The sequence below is a fragment of the Lampetra planeri genome, unplaced genomic scaffold, assembly GCF_965212315.1.
Source record: "Lampetra planeri unplaced genomic scaffold, kcLamPlan1.2.h2 scaffold_119, whole genome shotgun sequence".
In the NCBI taxonomy this organism is placed as follows: domain Eukaryota; kingdom Metazoa; phylum Chordata; class Hyperoartia; order Petromyzontiformes; family Petromyzontidae; genus Lampetra; species Lampetra planeri.
Window position 1 is genome coordinate 13172 of NW_027613904.1, and position 19787 is coordinate 32958.

The 19787-nt window shown below is 51.0% G+C and overlaps 1 protein-coding gene across 3 annotated transcripts in view; it reads left to right on the forward strand.

Annotated features, from left to right (window-relative positions):
• The window catches only part of LOC144738852 (ectoderm-neural cortex protein 1-like), a 32375-nt gene that overhangs the window by 8276 nt on the left and 4312 nt on the right, over positions 1-19787 (forward strand). For all 3 annotated transcript variants that reach the window (XM_078621847.1, XM_078621845.1, XM_078621846.1), the window contains 2 exons: positions 1087-1825; positions 2949-3119. In XM_078621847.1, coding sequence (XP_078477973.1) covers positions 1087-1825; positions 2949-3119 — 910 coding nt within the window. The remainder of the gene's footprint in view (positions 1-1086; positions 1826-2948; positions 3120-19787) is intronic.

Sequence of the window (19787 nt, forward strand, 5' to 3'; positions counted from 1 at the left end):
ACATTTATGGCAGTAAAATGTTCCAAATATTCTAAGCATATTTAACTACATTTGTAGGAACAAACCGACGGAGGATCCGGAGGAAAATAATTCCACGTGACCACGGGGAGAGAGGGAGAGACGCAAACTCCAAATATACAGCAGCAGGCGTCAGGGGTCGGGATCGAACTCATGACCTCTTGCGTACCAGGAGATGGAGTTAACATCTCCTAGCCACCGTGATGATGATGAGAGGGAGAAACACGCAAACTCCAAATATACAGCAGCAGCAGGCGTCAGGGGTCGGGATCGAACCCACGACCTCCTGCACACCAATCGAGGTAGTTAACATCTACAAGCCACTGTGATGATGATGAGAGAGAGAGACACACCCCAAATATACAGCAGCAGGCGTCAGGGGTCGGGATCGAATCCACGACCTCCTGTGTACCAGGAGATGGAGTTAACATCTCCTTGGCACTGTGGGACAAGCCCCTTGAAACTAAACTTTTCTTAATTTCAGCAGGTAAGGCCCCAGTGAGATGCGTAATTCGTTCTCAGAAGCGTCCTGGCCATCACAAATGATAGCCCGAGGAAGTGGCTCATCATCATCATCTCGTGGACATTTATAGCAGCCAAATACTCTGAGCGTGTGACGTCGATTCTAAACGCGGAGGGGAAAAAAAAACGGAGGAGCAACCCGGAAAAAAAATCCACGTAAATCTTCTTGGTTCTTTCGGGAAAGTCACGTAGAACATTCAGACGCTGTCTCCCCGACAGACCTGGTCTTCACCTGAGGACGGCTGCTTGCGTTGTGGCCGAAACGTCGTGAGAATTATTTTATTATGTTTTATTTTTATTATTTCCCTTCTACGTGACTTTACCGAAAGAACCAAGAAGATGAATTCCTGCAGTCATGAAAGCTTTAAATCGAAAAAATCCACGCAAACTCCAAATATACAGCGGGTCCTCTGGAGGGCGGGGGGGGTTGGGTTCGAGCTCACGAGCCTCATGCTGACCAGGCGAGAGGTGTCACGAGTTCACGAGCATCATGCTTATCAGGCGCGAGGTGTCTGACGTCCCCCACCCCGTGGGTCGCGCTCGCAGGGTGATGATCAACGAGGAGAACGCCGAGTCGCTGCTGGAGGCGGGCGACATGCTGGAGTTCCACGACGTCCGCGACGCTTGCGCCGAGTTCCTGGAGAAGAACCTGCACCCCTCCAACTGCCTGGGCATGATGCTGTTGTCCGAGGCTCACCAGTGCCGCCGCCTGCACGACCTCGCCTGGCGCATGTGCCTCGCCAACTTCGGAGCGCTGGCGCTCGCCGACGACTTCCTGTCGCTGCCGTGCGACAAGCTGGCCGAGCTGGTCTCCAGCGAGGAGCTGGACGTGGAGGACGAGCGCGTGGCCTACGAGGCGGCCAGGCGCTGGGTGGGCCACGACCCCGCGGCCCGGGCGGCCCACCTGCCCCGCCTGCTGGCGGGCCTGCGGCTCGCCATGCTGCCGCTGGTCTACCTCGCCGAGGTCGCCGGCGACGAGCTGATCCGCGGACAGGCGCGCAGCCGCGAGATGGTGGAGGAGGCCATGGGCTGCAAGCTGAAGATCCTGAGGAACGACGGCGTCGTGACCAGCCCCTGCGCCAGGCCCCGCAAGTCGGGCCACGCGCTGCTGCTGCTCGCCGGGCAGACGTTCATGTGCGACAAGATCTACCTGGTGGACCTCAAGGCGCAGCAGATCCTGCCCAAGGCCGACCTGCCGAGTCCCCGCAAGGAGTTCAGCGCGTGCGCCGTCGGCTGCAAGGTCTACGTGATGGGCGGCCGCGGCTCGGAGAACGGCGTGTCCAAGGTGAGGGCTGCCTGCTGGCCAGGGGGCGGGGGGCGGGGGGCGGGGGCGGGGGTGGTCAACTCTGAACTGAACCGGTTATATTTCACGTTACCCAGATGTAAGGGCTCCACTGAGTTGTGTAGCGTCGAGATTGTCTCCCGAACGGAATGAGAACGCGATGCCAGTCCCACGCAGGCTCCATCAGCGGCCCGCAGCACAGTTCTAAACCACGTCCCGTCCTGTCCCCCCCCCTCCCTCCCCTCCATCTCCTCCCTCTCCTCCCTCTCCTTCTTCCCTCCCTCTCCTCCCTCTCCTCCATTTCTCTCCTCCCTCTCCTCCCTCTCTTCCCTCTCCTCCCTCTCCTGTGTGTTTCTGTCTATCTCTCTGTGTTTTCTCTCTCAGTGTGTCTCTGTGTCTCCTCTCTGTGTCACTCTCCGTCTCTCTCTGTGTCTGTTTCTCTGTGTGTCTTTCTGTGTCTCTCTGTGTCTGTCTCTCTGTGTCTCTGTGTGTCTTTCTGTGTCTGTCTCTCTCTCTGTCTCGCTAGCGCGGTGCCACCACCACCACCACCGCCGCCAGCAGCAGTAGCAACGCTTGACCCCACTTCACCCGGAGCTCGACACATGCTGCCCCCTCGTGCCGGTGTGGGCACGTGGTGGTGGTGGTGGTGGTTGGGGGTGGCTGATTGATGCCACCCGAGGCACAGAAACGGAATCTCCACTCGTGGCCAGAGGCAGCTCCCACTCTGTGTTGGGCCAGGGGGAGGATGGAGAGCCGGGGTGAGCTGGGGTGAGCGAGGGGGGGTAGCCGGGGGATGATGATGACGATAGTGACGATGGTGACGATGATATAATCATTTTGATCTCTCCATCATCCCCACTGCTGCGTGGCTCACGCGGAGCGGTAGTTCGGCGTTTGTGTGTGTGCGCGTGCATGCGTGTGTGCGTGTGTGCTCATGCGTGTGTACTCGTGCGTTTGTGTGTGTGCGAGTGTGCGCGCGTGTGTGTGTGCACGTGCGTGTGTGTTTGTGTGTGTGCTCGTGTGTGTGTGTGATTGCAAAACGACACACAGAGGACTCAAGATGAAGTAAAACCGTTGTAAGAAAGAGCTTCATAGCTCATCGGATTCCCCCCCCACCGCCCCGCAGGACGTGTGGGTGTACGACACGGTGCACGACGAGTGGTCCAAGGCGGCGCCCATGCTCATCGCTCGCTTCGGCCACGGCTCCGCCGAGCTGGAGCACTGCCTCTACGCCGTGGGCGGCCACACGTCCACCGCCGGCGTCTACCCGGCGTCGCCCTCCGTCTCCCTCAAGCAGGTGCTGCTGCCGCTGCTGCTGCTGCTGCTGCGATCGCTCGCTCGCCTGGCTTTGACTCTCTGCCTCAAACCCCCTCACTCACTCATCCACCCACTCATACACCCACTCATCCACCCACTCATCCACCCACTCATCCACCCTCCAACTCATCCACCCACTCATCCACCCTCCAACTCATCCACCCACTCATCCACCCACTCATCCACCCACTCATCCACCCACTCATCCACCCTCCAACTCATCCACCCACTCATCCACCTACCCATTCATGCACCCACTCATCCACCTACCCACTCATGCACCCACTCATCCACCTACCCATTCATGCACCCACTCATCCACCCACTCATCCACCCACCCACTCATGAACCCACTCACACACTCATGCACCCACTCATCCACCCTCCAACTCATCCACCCACTCATCCACCTACCCATTCATGCACCCACTCATCCACCCTCCAACTCATCCACCCACTCATCCACCCACTCATCCACCCACCCACTCATGAACCCACTCATCCACCTACCCACTCATGCACCCACTCATCCACCCACTCATCCACCCTCCAACTCATCCACCCACTCACACTTTCATCCACCCTCTCATCCACCCACTCATCCACCTACCCACTCATGCACCCACTCACCCTCATCCATCCATCCACCCACTCACACAGTCATTCACCCACTCACTCACTCACCAACCCACTCACACACTCATTCACCCACCCACCAACTCGCCCACCCACTCTCACCCACCAGCTTGCCTACCTTCTGACCTTCCGCGCTCTCACCCGCTCGCTCGCCCTGTTGTCCACCCTCTCGCCCGCCCTGTTGACCCGCTCTCCCACTCTTCTACCCTGTTGGGGGGCTGCTTGTACACCCCCCCCCGTCCTGGTCACCGCGTTCCCACCAGATTGTCAGGGTGGCGGTGGTGGCGGCGGTGGTGGGTGGTGGTGACAGTTGTGGTGGTTGGTGGTGGTGGCGGTGGTGGTTGGTTGCGGTGGTGGTGGTGGTTGTGGTGGTGGTGGTTGTGGTGGTGGCGTTGGTGGTGGTGGCCTATTTTTGGAACTATCCATGACCACTTTGTTTCTGGTGGGAGTCGTCAAACCGCCACAGGAAGCCACGCGCACACACACCTGTGCACACACGAGCACGCACACACGCACACGCACACACGCACACACACGCGCTCACACACGCACACACACACTTACACACACGCACACACACGCGCTCACACACGCACACACACGCGCTCACACACGCACACACACACTTACACACACGCACACACACGCGCTCACACACACACACACGCGCTCACACACGCGCACATACACCTGGGCACACACGAGCACGCACGCACACACAGCACACACCTGGGCACACACGCGCACACATGCACGCACACGCGCACACACACCTGTGCACACACGAGCACGCACACACACGCGCTCACACACGCGCTCACACACACACACGCCCTCACACACGCGCACATACACCTGTGCACACACGAGCACACGCACACACACGCACACACACACGCGCTCACACACGCGCACACACACGAGCACACGCACACACACGCACACACACGCACACACGCGCACATACACCTGTGCACACACGAGCACGCACACACACACGCGCTCACACACGCACACACACACACACACGCGCTCACACATGCGCACATACACCTGTGCACACACGAGCACACGCACACACGCGCGCACACACACCTGTGCACACACGAGCACACGCACACACGCGCACACACACCTGTGCACACACGAGCACGCACACACACGCGCTCACACGCACGCGCTCACACGCACACACACACACGCGCTCACACACGCGCACATACACCTGTGCACACACGAGCACGCACACACACGCACGCACACACACACACATGCACGCTTACACACGCGCACATACACCTGGGCACACACGAGCAGGCACACACGAGCAGGCACGCACACACACACACACCTGGGCACACACGCGCACACACGCGCACACACGCACGCACACGCACACACACCTGGGCACACACGCCCGCGCACACGCACACACACATGCAGACACACATGCACGGGCACACGAGGGCACACACACACACACACTCGCACACACACACGCACACACACATGCACACACACATGCACGGGCACACGAGGGCACACACACCTGGGCACACACGCACACACACTCGCACACACACACCCACGCACCCACGCACACATACAAAGATCCAAAGAGCCCCCGTATAGCCTTAACACTGTATGGGCAAGTGCTGTTAGCGAGCACCTATTAAGGCCGGCACGGCACACGAGGGGGTGGGTGGCCAACACCACGCCCGGCCGCCTTTGTCTCCCTAGCGGCGATATTTTCACATTGCACCAGGTACTCATTTGAGGCTGAGTCGACCTAGGAGAGGCCCAGGACCGGTTTAGATAATCGTCACTGGGTGTTGGCCGTGAGCGGGAATTGAACCCGGGTCGCCAGGTTCTTAGCACAGCGCGCTAACCGCTACACCACCGATCCAGACACACGCACACACACACGCACACACACCTGGGCACACACACACACACGCACGTGCAGACACGCACACACACACACGCACGTGCAGACACGCACACGCACACACACGCACACACACCTGGGCACACACGCACGCACACACACACGCACACACACACCTGGGCACACACACCTGGGCACACGAGCACACACACACACACGCACGTGCAGACACGCACACACGCACGCACGTGCAGACACGCACACACACATGCACGCACGTGCACACACACACGCGTGCTGCTTTCTCGCAGGGATCCAAACAAAGCGGTGGTTTATTATATATATATTATTATATAGGTAATTATATATCTAAAAAAATATATATAATTATATATATAATTATATATATAATTATTTTGCTGTCATCGTCACCAGCCGTGGTCTATCCACTGCTGGATGTGAGCCTTCTCCAAGGCCGCCACGTCTTGAGCAACCCTGCGGTGGCGACAATGTCACCTGGCGTCCACTCAGCGTGGAAGTAAATAAATATACACGCGACACACGACACACGTCAACAACAACAATAACGACAGCAACTCGGTATGACTCAGCCTGGCCCGCCGTGGCCGCTGCACCGCTACCCGACGCTGTGACCACGGCGTTCACTTCGCCTGCCGCCCGTGCGGGTAGCAATCATCGTGTGGGTAGCAATCATCGTGTGGGTAGCAATCATCGTGTGGGTAGCAATCATCGTGTGGGTAGCAATCATCGTGTGGGTAGCAATCATCGTGTGGGTAGCAATCATCGTGTGGGTAGCAATCATCGTGTGGGTAGCAATCATCGTGCGAGTAGCAATCATCGTGCGAGTAGCAATCATCGTGCGAGTAGCAATCATTGTGCGAGTAGCAATCATCGTGTGAGTAGCAATCATCGTGTGAGTAGCAATCATCGTGTGAGTAGCAATCATCGTGTGAGTAGCAATCATCGTGTGGGTAGCAATCATCGTGTGAGTAGCAATCATCGTGTGAGTAGCAATCATCATGTGGGTAGCAATCATCATGTGAGTAGCAATCATCATGTGAGTTGCAATCATCGTGTGAGTAGCAATCATCGTGCGAGTAGCAATCATCATGTGGGTAGCAATCATCATGTGAATAGCAATCATCGTGTGAGTAGCAATCACCGTGTGGGTAGCAATCATCGTGTGAGTAGCAATCATCGTGTGAGTAGCAATCATCGTGCGAGTAGCAATCATCATGTGGGTAGCAATCATCGTGTGAGTAGCAATCATCGTGTGAGTAGCAATCACCGTGTGGGTAGCAATCATCGTGCGAGTAGCAATCATCGTGTGAGTAGCAATCATTGTGCGAGTAGCAATCATCGTGTGAGTAGCAATCATCGTGTGAGTAGCAATCATCGTGTGAGTAGCAATCATCGTGTGGGTAGCAATCATCATGTGAGTAGCAATCATCGTGTGAGTAGCAATCATCATGTGGGTAGCAATCATCATGTGAGTAGCAATCATCATGTGAGTAGCAATCATCATGTGAGTAGCAATCATCGTGTGAGTAGCAATCATCGTGCGAGTAGCAATCATCATGTGAATAGCAATCATCGTGTGAGTAGCAATCATCGTGTGAGTAGCAATCACCGTGTGGGTAGCAATCATCGTGCGAGTAGCAATCATCGTGTGAGTAGCAATCATCGTGCGAGTAGCAATCATCATGTGGGTAGCAATCATCATGTGGGTAGCAATCATCGTGTGAGTAGCAATCATCGTGTGGGTAGCAATCATCGTGTGGGTAGCGATCATCGTGTGGGTAGCAATCATCGTGTGGGTAGCAATCATCGTGTGAGTAGCAATCATCGTGTGGGTAGCAATCATCGTGTGGGTAGCAATCATCGTGTGGGTAGCAATCATCGTGTGAGTAGCAATCATCGCGTGAGTAGCAATCATCGCGTGAGTAGCAATCATCGTGTGGGTAGCAATCATCGTGTGGGTAGCAATCATCGTGTGAGTAGCAATCATCGTGTGAGTAGCAATCATCGTGTGAGTAGCAATCATCGTGTGGGTAGCAATCATCGTGTGGGTAGCAATCATCGTGTGAGTAGCAATCATCGTGTGAGTAGCAATCATCGTGTGAGTAGCAATCATCGTGTGAGTAGCAATCATCGTGTGAGTAGCAATCATCGTGTGAGTAGCAATCATCGTGTGGGTAGCAATCAGCGTGTGGGTAGCAATCATCGTGTGAGTAGCAATCATCGTGTGAGTAGCAATCATCGTGTGAGTAGCAATCATCGTGTGGGTAGCAATCATCGTGTGAGTAGCAATCATCGTGTGAGTAGCAATCATCGTGTGGGTAGCAATCACCGTGTGAGTAGCAATCACCGTGTGAGTAGCAATCATCGTGTGAGTAGCAATCATCGTGTGAGTAGCAATCATCGTGTGAGTAGCAATCATCGTGTGGGTAGCAATCACCGTGTGGGTAGCAATCATCGTGTGAGTAGCAATCATCGTGTGAGTAGCAATCACCGTGTGAGTAGCAATCACCGTGTGAGTGGCAATCATCATGTGGGTAGCAATCACCGTGTGAGTAGCAATCATCGTTTGAGTAGCAATCATCGTGTGAGTAGCAATCATCGTGTGGGTAGCAATCACCGTGTGAGTAGCAATCATCGTGTGAGTAGCAATCACCGTGTGAGTAGCAATCATCGTGTGAGTAGCAATCATCGTGTGAGTGGCAATCATCGTGTGAGTGGCAATCACCGTGTGGGTAGCAATCATCGTGTGAGTAGCAATCATCGTGTGAGTAGCAATCATCGTGTGAGTAGCAATCATCGTGTGAGTAGCAATCATCGTGTGGGTAGCAATCATCGTGTGGGTAGCAATCATCGTGTGGGTAGCAATCATCGTGTGAGTAGCAATCACCGTGTGGGTAGCAATCATCGTGTGGGTGGCAATCACCGTGTGAGTAGCAATCATCGTGTGGGTAGCAATCATCGTGTGGGTAGCAATCATCGTGTGGGTAGCAATCACCGTGTGAGTAGCAATCATCGTGTGGGTAGCAATCACCGTGTGAGTAGCAATCATCGTGCGGGTAGCAATCATCGTGTGGGTAGCAATCACCGTGTGAGTAGCAATCATCGTGTGAGTAGCAATCATCGTGTGAGTAGCAATCATCGTGTGGGTAGCAATCATCGTGTGGGTAGCAATCACCGTGTGAGTAGCAATCATCGTGCGGGTAGCAATCATCGTGTGGGTAGCAATCACCGTGTGAGTAGCAATCATCGTGTGGGTAGCAATCATCGTGTGGGTAGCAATCACCGTGTGAGTAGCAATCATCGTGTGAGTAGCAATCATCGTGTGGGTAGCAATCATCGTGTGGGTAGCAATCACGGTGTGAGTAGCAATCATCGTGCGGGTAGCAATCATCGTGTGGGTAGCAATCATCGTGTGAGTAGCAATCACCGTGTGGGTAGCAATCATCGTGTGAGTAGCAATCATCGTGTGAGTAGCAATCATCGTGTGGGTAGCAATCATCGTGTGGGTAGCAATCATCGTGTGAGTAGCAATCATCGTGTGAGTAGCAATCATCGTGTGGGTAGCAATCATCGTGTGAGTCGCAATCATCGTGTGAGTAGCAATCATCGTGTGGGTAGCAATCATCGTGTGAGTAGCAATCATCGTGTGAGTAGCAATCACCGTGTGAGTAGCAATCATCGTGTGGGTAGCAATCATCGTGTGAGTAGCAATCACCGTGTGAGTAGCAATCATCGTGTGAGTAGCAATCATCGTGTGGGTAGCAATCATCGTGTGGGTAGCAATCATCGTGTGGGTAGCAATCATCGTGTGGGTAGCAATCATCGTGTGGGTAGCAATCATCGTGTGGGTAGCAATCATCGTGTGGGTAGCAATCATCGTGTGGGTAGCAATCACCGTGTGGGTAGCAATCACCGTGTGGGTAGCAATCACCGTGTGGGTAGCAATCATCGTGTGGGTAGCAATCATCGTGTGGGTAGCAATCATCGTGTGGGTAGCAATCATCGTGTGGGTAGCAATCACCGTGTGGGTAGCAATCATCGTGTGGGTAGCAATCATCGTGTGGGTAGCAATCATCGTGTGGGTAGCAATCATCGTGTGGGTAGCAATCATCGTGTGGGTAGCAATCATCGTGTGAGTAGCAATCACCGTGTGGGTAGCAATCACCGTGTGGGTAGCAATCATCGTGTGGGTAGCAATCATCGTGTGGGTAGCAATCATCGTGTGGGTAGCAATCATCGTGTGAGTAGCAATCACCGTGTGGGTAGCAATCACCGTGTGGGTAGCAATCATCGTGTGGGTAGCAATCATCGTGTGGGTAGCAATCATCGTGTGGGTAGCAATCATCGTGTGGGTAGCAATCATCGTGTGGGTAGCAATCATCGTGTGGGTATCAATCATCGTGTGGGTAGCAATCATCGTGTGGGTAGCAATCACCGTGTGGGTAGCAATCACCGTGTGGGTAGCAATCATCGTGTGGGTAGCAATCATCGTGTGGGTAGCAATCATCGTGTGGGTAGCAATCATCGTGTGGGTAGCAATCATCGTGTGGGTAGCAATCATCGTGTGGGTAGCAATCATCGTGTGGGTAGCAATCACCGTGTGGGTAGCAATCATCGTGTGGGTAGCAATCATCGTGTGGGTAGCAATCATCGTGTGGGTAGCAATCACCGTGTGGGTAGCAATCACCGTGTGGGTAGCAATCACCGTGTGGGTAGCAATCACCGTGTGGGTAGCAATCACCGTGTGGGTAGCAATCACCGTGTGGGTAGCAATCATCGTGTGGGTAGCAATCACCGTGCGTGGCGCGGTCGTTTCCTCCACGTTACAAGGCAGGGGGGGGGCATAGTCCAAAGCCTCTGCCCAGCTGCTGCCGCTTACGAACACAAAGGTTAGAAGGCGGGCGGGCGAGTGCCCCCACCGCCACTGCTGCCGGCCCTGCGGTTTTTCGGCACATTCCTCCGCTCGGTAGAAACCGCCCGTCGGATCGAACCCACGACCTCCTGTGTACCAGGCGAGGTCGTTAACATCTCCTAGCCACCGTGGCACCCCACCGTGGCGCTATGAGATGTTGGTGTGCGACAGCAACAAGGAGAGAACGGTGCCTCGGTGTTGTCGCAGTCGAGATGATGACGACGATGGTGATGATGGCGGTGGTGCGGGGGTCGGCGCTAACGCTGCGCTACCAGCCCGGCGACCCGAGTTCGGTTTCCGGCAAACGGCCACCGACTCCGGTGGCGATTATCCGGATCGGACCTACGGCCTCTCCTAGGTCGACTCGGCCTCAAATAAGTACCCTGTGCGCCACTGGGGAGACAAAGGCGGCCGGGCGTGGTGCTGGCCACCCAGCCCCTCGTGTGCCACAGTGCCGGCCATTGTAGGTGCTACTCGCTAACAGCACTTGCCCCGACAGTCTGTCAAGGCTATACGGGGGATCTTTGTCTGTGTTTAGCCGTTATTAAAATCACGTGACCATTGTATTTACTATTCATCTACAGAGGCCTTGGCTGGGAATGTAGAGAGAGGGGGAGGAGGGGGAGGAGGGGGAGGAGAGGGGAGGAGGAGGGGGAGGAGGGGGGGGAGGGTCGAAGAAGGATGGTGTTGGTGGTGAATGTGGTTGTGGTGATGGTGGTAGTGACGGTGACAGTGGTGGTGACGGTGGTGACCGTGGTGATGGTGGCGGTGGTGACGGTGGTTGTGGTGATAGTGGTGGTGACTGTGGTGGTGGTGATGATGATGGTGGTGATGATGATGGTGGTGATGATGATGGTGGTGATGATGACGGTGGTGATGATGACGGTGGTGATGATGATGGTGGTGATGATGACGGTGGTGATGATGACGGTGGTGGTGGTGATGATGATGATGGTGCTGGTGGTGGTGATGATGGTGCTGGTGGTGGTGATGATGGTGCTGGTGATGACGGTGGTGGTGGGAATGATGGTGGTGGTGATGACGGTGGTGGTGATGGTGGTGAAGGTGGTGGTGATGATGATGGTGGTGGTGGTGATAGTGGTGGTGGTGGTGATAATGATGATGACGGTGGTGATGACGGTGGTAGTGAGGGTGGTGGTGAGGGTGGCGGTGACGGTGGCGGTGACGGTGGCGGTGACGGTGGCGGTGATGGTGACGGTGGTGATGATGACGGTGGTGGTGACAGCGGTGGTGACGGAGGCGATGGTGATGGCGGTGATCGTTTTTGTGAACGCCGTGGGCTTTACTCTCCAAGCCGGTGTGTGCCGAAGCAGTGAATGCAATCGTCAGGATTTGTGTCCGTGACACAACCTTCGCTAATTGATGCGATCTCGCCCTCAAGAAATCCCTCTGTCATGGATAATATTGATCGCGAAAGCCGCCTCCTACTCCTCCTACTCCTGCTACTCCTGCTACTCCTGCTACTTCTACTGCTACTACTACTGCTGCTACTACTCCTGCTGCTACTGCTACTACTGCTACTGCTGCTACTGCTACTACTGCTACTGCTACTACTGCTGCTACTGCTACTGCTGCTACTGCTACTACTGCTACTGCTACTACTGCTACTACTGCTACTACTCCTGCTGCTACTACTCCTGCTGCTACTGCTACTACTGCTACTACTACTACTACTGCTGCTACTACTCCTGCTGCTACTGCTACTGCTGCTACTGCTACTACTGCTACTACTACTACTACTGCTGCTACTACTCCTGCTGCTACTGCTACTGCTGCTACTGCTACTACTGCTACTGCTACTACTGCTACTGCTGCTGCTACTACTCCTGCTGCTACTGCTACTACTGCTACTACTACTACTACTGCTGCTACTACTCCTGCTGCTACTGCTACTACTGCTACTACTACTACTACTGCTGCTACTACTCCTGCTGCTACTGCTACTACTGCTACTGCTACTACTGCTACTACTACTACTACTGCTGCTACTACTCCTGCTGCTACTGCTACTGCTGCTACTGCTACTACTGCTACTGCTACTACTGCTACTGCTGCTGCTACTACTCCTGCTGCTACTGCTACTACTGCTACTACTACTACTACTGCTGCTACTACTCCTGCTGCTACTACTCCTGCTGCTACTGCTACTACTGCTACTACTACTACTACTGCTGCTACTACTCCTGCTGCTACTGCTACTACTGCTACTGCTACTACTGCTACTACTACTACTACTGCTGCTACTACTCCTGCTGCTACTACTCCTGCTGCTACTGCTACTACTGCTACTGCTACTACTGCTACTGCTGCTGCTGCTACTGCTACTACTGCTACTGCTACTACTGCTACTGCTACTACTCCTGCTGGTACTACTGCTACTACTGCTACTACTGCTACTACTCCTGCTGCTCCTGCTACTACTGCTACTACTGCTACTACTGCTACTACTCCTGCTGCTACTGCTACTACTACTACTGCTACTACTCCTGCTGCTCCTGCTGCTACTGCTACTACTGCTGCTACTGCTACTACTCCTGCTGCTACTACTACTACTGCTACTACTCCTGCTGCTACTGCTACTACTGCTACTACTTCTACTGCTGCTACTACTGCTACTACTTCTGCTACTTCTGCTGCTGCTACTGCTGCTACTCGGGGGGACAAGGGTGTCGCAGCTGTTCACCGCACTGCAGTCTAAACTCGGCGGTGCCCGCAGTTCCATTCCCGGCCCTGGCCGGGGTCGTCGTCGGCGAGTGACATCTCAAGCGGAGTCAGGACTCGCTCCCTGAGACCCACCCCGCCCAGTGAGCCACGTGGTGACGTGTGGCAGCCACACAGTTGTGGTGGCGGTGCGACAGAGGGTTCGGACATCTAAAACCCCTCGCGCCACGACTCCCTCCCTCCCTCACCCCACTCACCCACCCCGCCCACTCCCACCAGCGGTGCAGATTCTGTCCCGGTGTTGTTCCGTGGTCAATATCGGTGACGCGTCAGCACCACGCAACGACCGTGTGCCGTGTGTATGTATGTTGAACTTTTTCGATTTAAAGCTTTCGTGACTGCAGGGATTCATCTTCTTGGTTCTTTCGGTAAAGTCACGTAGAATGGAAACAATAAAAAATAATAAAAAAAAACATAATATATTTTTTTAATTAAATTCAAATTATTTTATTATTTTAAAACATAATAAAAATTGTAATAAAATTAAAATTATTTTTCTTCTTGGTTCTTTCGGTAAAGTCACGTAGAAGGGAAGTAATAAAATAATAAAAATAAAACATAATAAAACAATTCTCACGACGTTTCGGCCACAACGCAAGCAGCCATCCTCAGGCGAAGAATGAAACACCCCAAGCTTGGAGCGTATATTTAAGCTGGGTTAGAGGGGGGGGAGGTGGGAAGAAGAGCGCCTAAACAAAATAATTTGCATATCAAGAGGAATTCAGCATATGGAAAATGCGTAGGAGGTGGGCGGGGGGGGTTCCAAATCAATACTATGCCCGTGCATTATGCAGGATTAGCAGCATCAAAGGGGGGGGGGAAGGGGGGGGAGCATTAACAAAGGAAAGGAATGTTAATAGTATGTAGCTGTAGTTACTAAACAACCACGTAAAAAACTGCAGTATAAACTGCATGACAAACTAAAGTATAAACTACATAGCATCATCAGTAAACTTACTATACTCTACAATAAGCTGAGTTACTAACAGTAAGTAATACATGAAAAATTCTACGTTGTAAAAAATTATATAATATGCTTCCATCTAAACTTTATTCTCTTACATCACACGCGTCTATACCGTACTATATACTTCCATAGGCAAAACCAACATTAAATTACATACTGTATTGCTATAAACCACCCTATACCTTATACATTTTTAATATAACACTATGTATTATTCTACCCACCCTAATGTGTATCAAAATGGTTTATTACGTCCTTCCAGTGATTGCTAAGCCAGAATCCATCTTCTCGGTTAAAATTGTCTCTGTGTTTGTAAATGTGGATCGCCTCATGTACGAATCTCTCATGATAGCCAGATGGCTTGCAGAGAACCTCTGTCTTGGAGAAGTCAATGTCATGTGAGCCCACTGAGTTGTAACAGTGATCTGCCACGGCTGAGGTGTTTGTCCTACAGTGTTTCAGGTCAGCTTTATGTTCACGGATGCGGTCCGAGACATGTCGTTTGGTTTCCCCAATGTAACTGCTACCACAGAGGCAACTTAGTTTGTAGACACCAGGGTACTGTATGTCTGGAACCACATCTTTTACAGACGGTACCAGATCACGGATTTTATGTACTGTGTTGAATCGGACCTGGATCTTGTGTTTAATCAGGATTTTGGAGATCTTTTTTGTGACCCCAGCAATGTAGGGTAAGGTGATGGTCTTGAAAGGCTCCTCAACAGGATCCTTCTTGGTGGTTGGAGTGATGGCTTTGCGGATTGTGTAGTCGGAGTAACCATTAGCCTTAAGAGCTTGGCGTACGTGTTTGAGTTCACTGGAAATGTGTTCATGGTCGGAGATGCATTGGGCTCTATGATATAGAGTCTTGATGAGGGAATTCTTCTGGGATGGATGGTGGTGGGAATCCGGTTTTAGATAAGCATCCGTGTGGGTGGCTTTCCTGTAGACAGAGTGGCTCATTGAACCATCAGGTCTCCTTTTGATTAGGACATCCAAAAAGGGTAGCTTGCCATCATTTTCGACTTCCATGGTGAATCTGATGGCTGGGTGTATGGAATTGATATGGTCGAGAAATTGGTCTAGAGCAGGCCGGCCATGTGGCCAGATGACAAAAGTGTCGTCTACGTACCTCTTCCATAAGGTCGGGCGTAGAGTGGCAGTCTGGATGGCGTCCGTCTCAAATTTCTCCATGAAGATGTTGGCTACAACCGGAGATAAGGGGGAGCCCATTGGGGTGCCCTCAATTTGCTTGTAGAAGGTTCCATTCCAGGTGAAGTATGTATTGGTTAAGCAGTGTCTCACCAGGGGGGGTACCCCAGCATTCAGTCCTTGATGAACCAAGTCTTCAATGATTGCGATGGTGTCAGGCACAGGCACCTTGGTGAACAAGGAAACCACATCAAAACTGACAAGCAGGTCGTCTGGGGACAGGGCAATCCCCTTGATTGTTGATACCAGGTCAGTAGAGTTTAGTACTGCAGAGGTGGTTTTTCCAGTGAAAGGCCGTAGGATTTCGGACAAAAAACGAGCCAGTTTGTAAGTCGGGGAGTTGATAGTAGAGACAATGGGACGAAGAGGTGTATCTTCTTTATGTATCTTTGGCAAGCCGTACAATCTTGGTGGCCTGGCTGCAGAAGGTTTCAACGAGAACTGTTTGGTCTGATCAATTAATGCGGTTGAAGCAGAAATGATGTTGTTGGTTTTGGAGACGAGGCTGTTGGTGGGGTCTCTTTTTATTTTTGTATAGCTGCCATCGGTGAGTAGTTCTTGAATTTTGTTGTTGTATTCTATTTTGTCCATGATGACAGTGGCATTGCCTTTGTCGGCTGAGAGGATGACAATGTCATCCCTCTTTTTTAATTGAGCTAATTCAAAACGCTCATCTTTGCTGATGTTGCTAGCTGGCATCTTAGCGTTTTTGAGGGTTACAGAGATTTCCGATCTTGCTACGTCTGCAGCGATGTGACTCAAGCCCTTGAGAGCTACATCTACTCGAGCAATTATATCATTAACTGGTATGTGTCTAGGTGTGACTGCAAAGTTTAGTCCTTTAGCTAAAACGGATTTCAAACCTTCAGAAATAGGACTGTTACTGCGATTAATTACGACTTTGTTAACATCTAGCTTTTCAATGTGTGGGTCCGGTTTCTTGTTTGAGAGGCGGTTGAATTTGGAAATCAAGTTGTCCTTACATTTAGTCGACATAGCGGCAGCTGAAGAGGCAGTCATTTTTTCCACATGTTCCCAATCCGATGTGGACATTGTTGCACTCAAGGATAAGTGTGATTTGTAGAGTGTCTTGTCTAACTGATCTAGTTCGGTGCGCGTAAGTCTGATTTTCTCTGAGATAAGAGCTAAGCTAGTTCTAGACAGAATTCGTTTCGCATTAGAAGAAGTTACAGCAGCAGATGTTAGTGTAAATGCGTTCGGTATTACCTTAGAGTCGCGGCATCTCTTCAGAAAGGTGAGAGACTCGATTAGCTGAGCCTTCTTGTCCCGGAGCTTGTTGAAGGATCTCAAAGTTATGTGGAAACCCTCCCCGTAGAGGCGGTTAAATTTCGATTTAAAGCTTTCGTGACTGCAGGGATTCATCTTCTTGGTTCTTTCGGTAAAGTCACGTAGAAGGGAAGTAATAAAATAATAAAAATAAAACATAATAAAACAATTCTCACGACGTTTCGGCCACAACGCAAGCAGCCATCCTCAGGCGAAGAATGAAACACCCCAAGCTTGGAGCGTATATTTAAGCTGGGTTAGAGGGGGGGGAGGTGGGAAGAAGAGCGCCTAAACAAAATAATTTGCATATCAAGAGGAATTCAGCATATGGAAAATGCGTAGGAGGTGGGCGGGGGGGGTTCCAAATCAATACTATGCCCGTGCATTATGCAGGATTAGCAGCATCAAAGGGGGGGGGGGAAGGGGGGGAGCATTAACAAAGGAAAGGAATGTTAATAGTATGTAGCTGTAGTTACTAAACAACCACGTAAAAAACTGCAGTATAAACTGCATGACAAACTAAAGTATAAACTACATAGCATCATCAGTAAACTTACTATACTCTACAATAAGCTGAGTTACTAACAGTAAGTAATACATGAAAAATTCTACGTTGTAAAAAATTATATAATATGCTTCCATCTAAACTTTATTCTCTTACATCACACGCGTCTATACCGTACTATATACTTCCATAGGCAAAACCAACATTAAATTACATACTGTATTGCTATAAACCACCCTATACCTTATACATTTTTAATATAACACTATGTATTATTCTACCCACCCTAATGTGTATCAAAATGGTTTATTACGTCCTTCCAGTGATTGCTAAGCCAGAATCCATCTTTAGTTTTAGCTAAAGGACTAAACTTTGCAGTCACACCTAGACACATACCAGTTAATGATATAATTGCTCGAGTAGATGTAGCTCTCAAGGGCTTGAGTCACATCGCTGCAGACGTAGCAAGATCGGAAATCTCTGTAACCCTCAAAAACGCTAAGATGCCAGCTAGCAACATCAGCAAAGATGAGCGTTTTGAATTAGCTCAATTAAAAAAGAGGGATGACATTGTCATCCTCTCAGCCGACAAAGGCAATGCCACTGTCATCATGGACAAAATAGAATACAACAACAAAATTCAAGAACTACTCACCGATGGCAGCTATACAAAAATAAAAAGAGACCCCACCAACAGCCTCGTCTCCAAAACCAACAACATCATTTCTGCTTCAACCGCATTAATTGATCAGACCAAACAGTTCTCGTTGAAACCTTCTGCAGCCAGGCCACCAAGATTGTACGGCTTGCCAAAGATACATAAAGAAGATACACCTCTTCGTCCCATTGTCTCTACTATCAACTCCCCGACTTACAAACTGGCTCGTTTTTTGTCCGAAATCCTACGGCCTTTCACTGGAAAAACCACCTCTGCAGTACTAAACTCTACTGACCTGGTATCAACAATCAAGGGGATTGCCCTGTCCCCAGACGACCTGCTTGTCAGTTTTGATGTGGTTTCCTTGTTCACCAAGGTGCCTGTGCCTGACACCATCGCAATCATTGAAGACTTGGTTCATCAAGGACTGAATGCTGGGGTACCCCCCCTGGTGAGACACTGCTTAACCAATACATACTTCACCTGGAATGGAACCTTCTACAAGCAAATTGAGGGCACCCCAATGGGCTCCCCCTTATCTCCGGTTGTAGCCAACATCTTCATGGAGAAATTTGAGACGGACGCCATCCAGACTGCCACTCTACGCCCGACCTTATGGAAGAGGTACGTAGACGACACTTTTGTCATCTGGCCACATGGCCGGCCTGCTCTAGACCAATTTCTCGACCATATCAATTCCATACACCCAGCCATCAGATTCACCATGGAAGTCGAAAATGATGGCAAGCTACCCTTTTTGGATGTCCTAATCAAAAGGAGACCTGATGGTTCAATGAGCCACTCTGTCTACAGGAAAGCCACCCACACGGATGCTTATCTAAAACCGGATTCCCACCACCATCCATCCCAGAAGAATTCCCTCATCAAGACTCTATATCATAGAGCCCAATGCATCTCCGACCATGAACACATTTCCAGTGAACTCAAACACGTACGCCAAGCTCTTAAGGCTAATGGTTACTCCGACTACACAATCCGCAAAGCCATCACTCCAACCACCAAGAAGGATCCTGTTGAGGAGCCTTTCAAGACCATCACCTTACCCTACATTGCTGGGGTCACAAAAAAGATCTCCAAAATCCTGATTAAACACAAGATCCAGGTCCGATTCAACACAGTACATAAAATCCGTGATCTGGTACCGTCTGTAAAAGATGTGGTTCCAGACATACAGTACCCTGGTGTCTACAAACTAAGTTGCCTCTGTGGTAGCAGTTACATTGGGGAAACCAAACGACATGTCTCGGACCGCATCCGTGAACATAAAGCTGACCTGAAACACTGTAGGACAAACACCTCAGCCGTGGCAGATCACTGTTACAACTCAGTGGGCTCACATGACATTGACTTCTCCAAGACAGAGGTTCTCTGCAAGCCATCTGGCTATCATGAGAGATTCGTACATGAGGCGATCCACATTTACAAACACAGAGACAATTTTAACCGAGAAGATGGATTCTGGCTTAGCAATCACTGGAAGGACGTAATAAACCATTTTGATACACATTAGGGTGGGTAGAATAATACATAGTGTTATATTAAAAATGTATAAGGTATAGGGTGGTTTATAGCAATACAGTATGTAATTTAATGTTGGTTTTGCCTATGGAAGTATATAGTACGGTATAGACGCGTGTGATGTAAGAGAATAAAGTTTAGATGGAAGCATATTATATAATTTTTTACAACGTAGAATTTTTCATGTATTACTTACTGTTAGTAACTCAGCTTATTGTAGAGTATAGTAAGTTTACTGATGATGCTATGTAGTTTATACT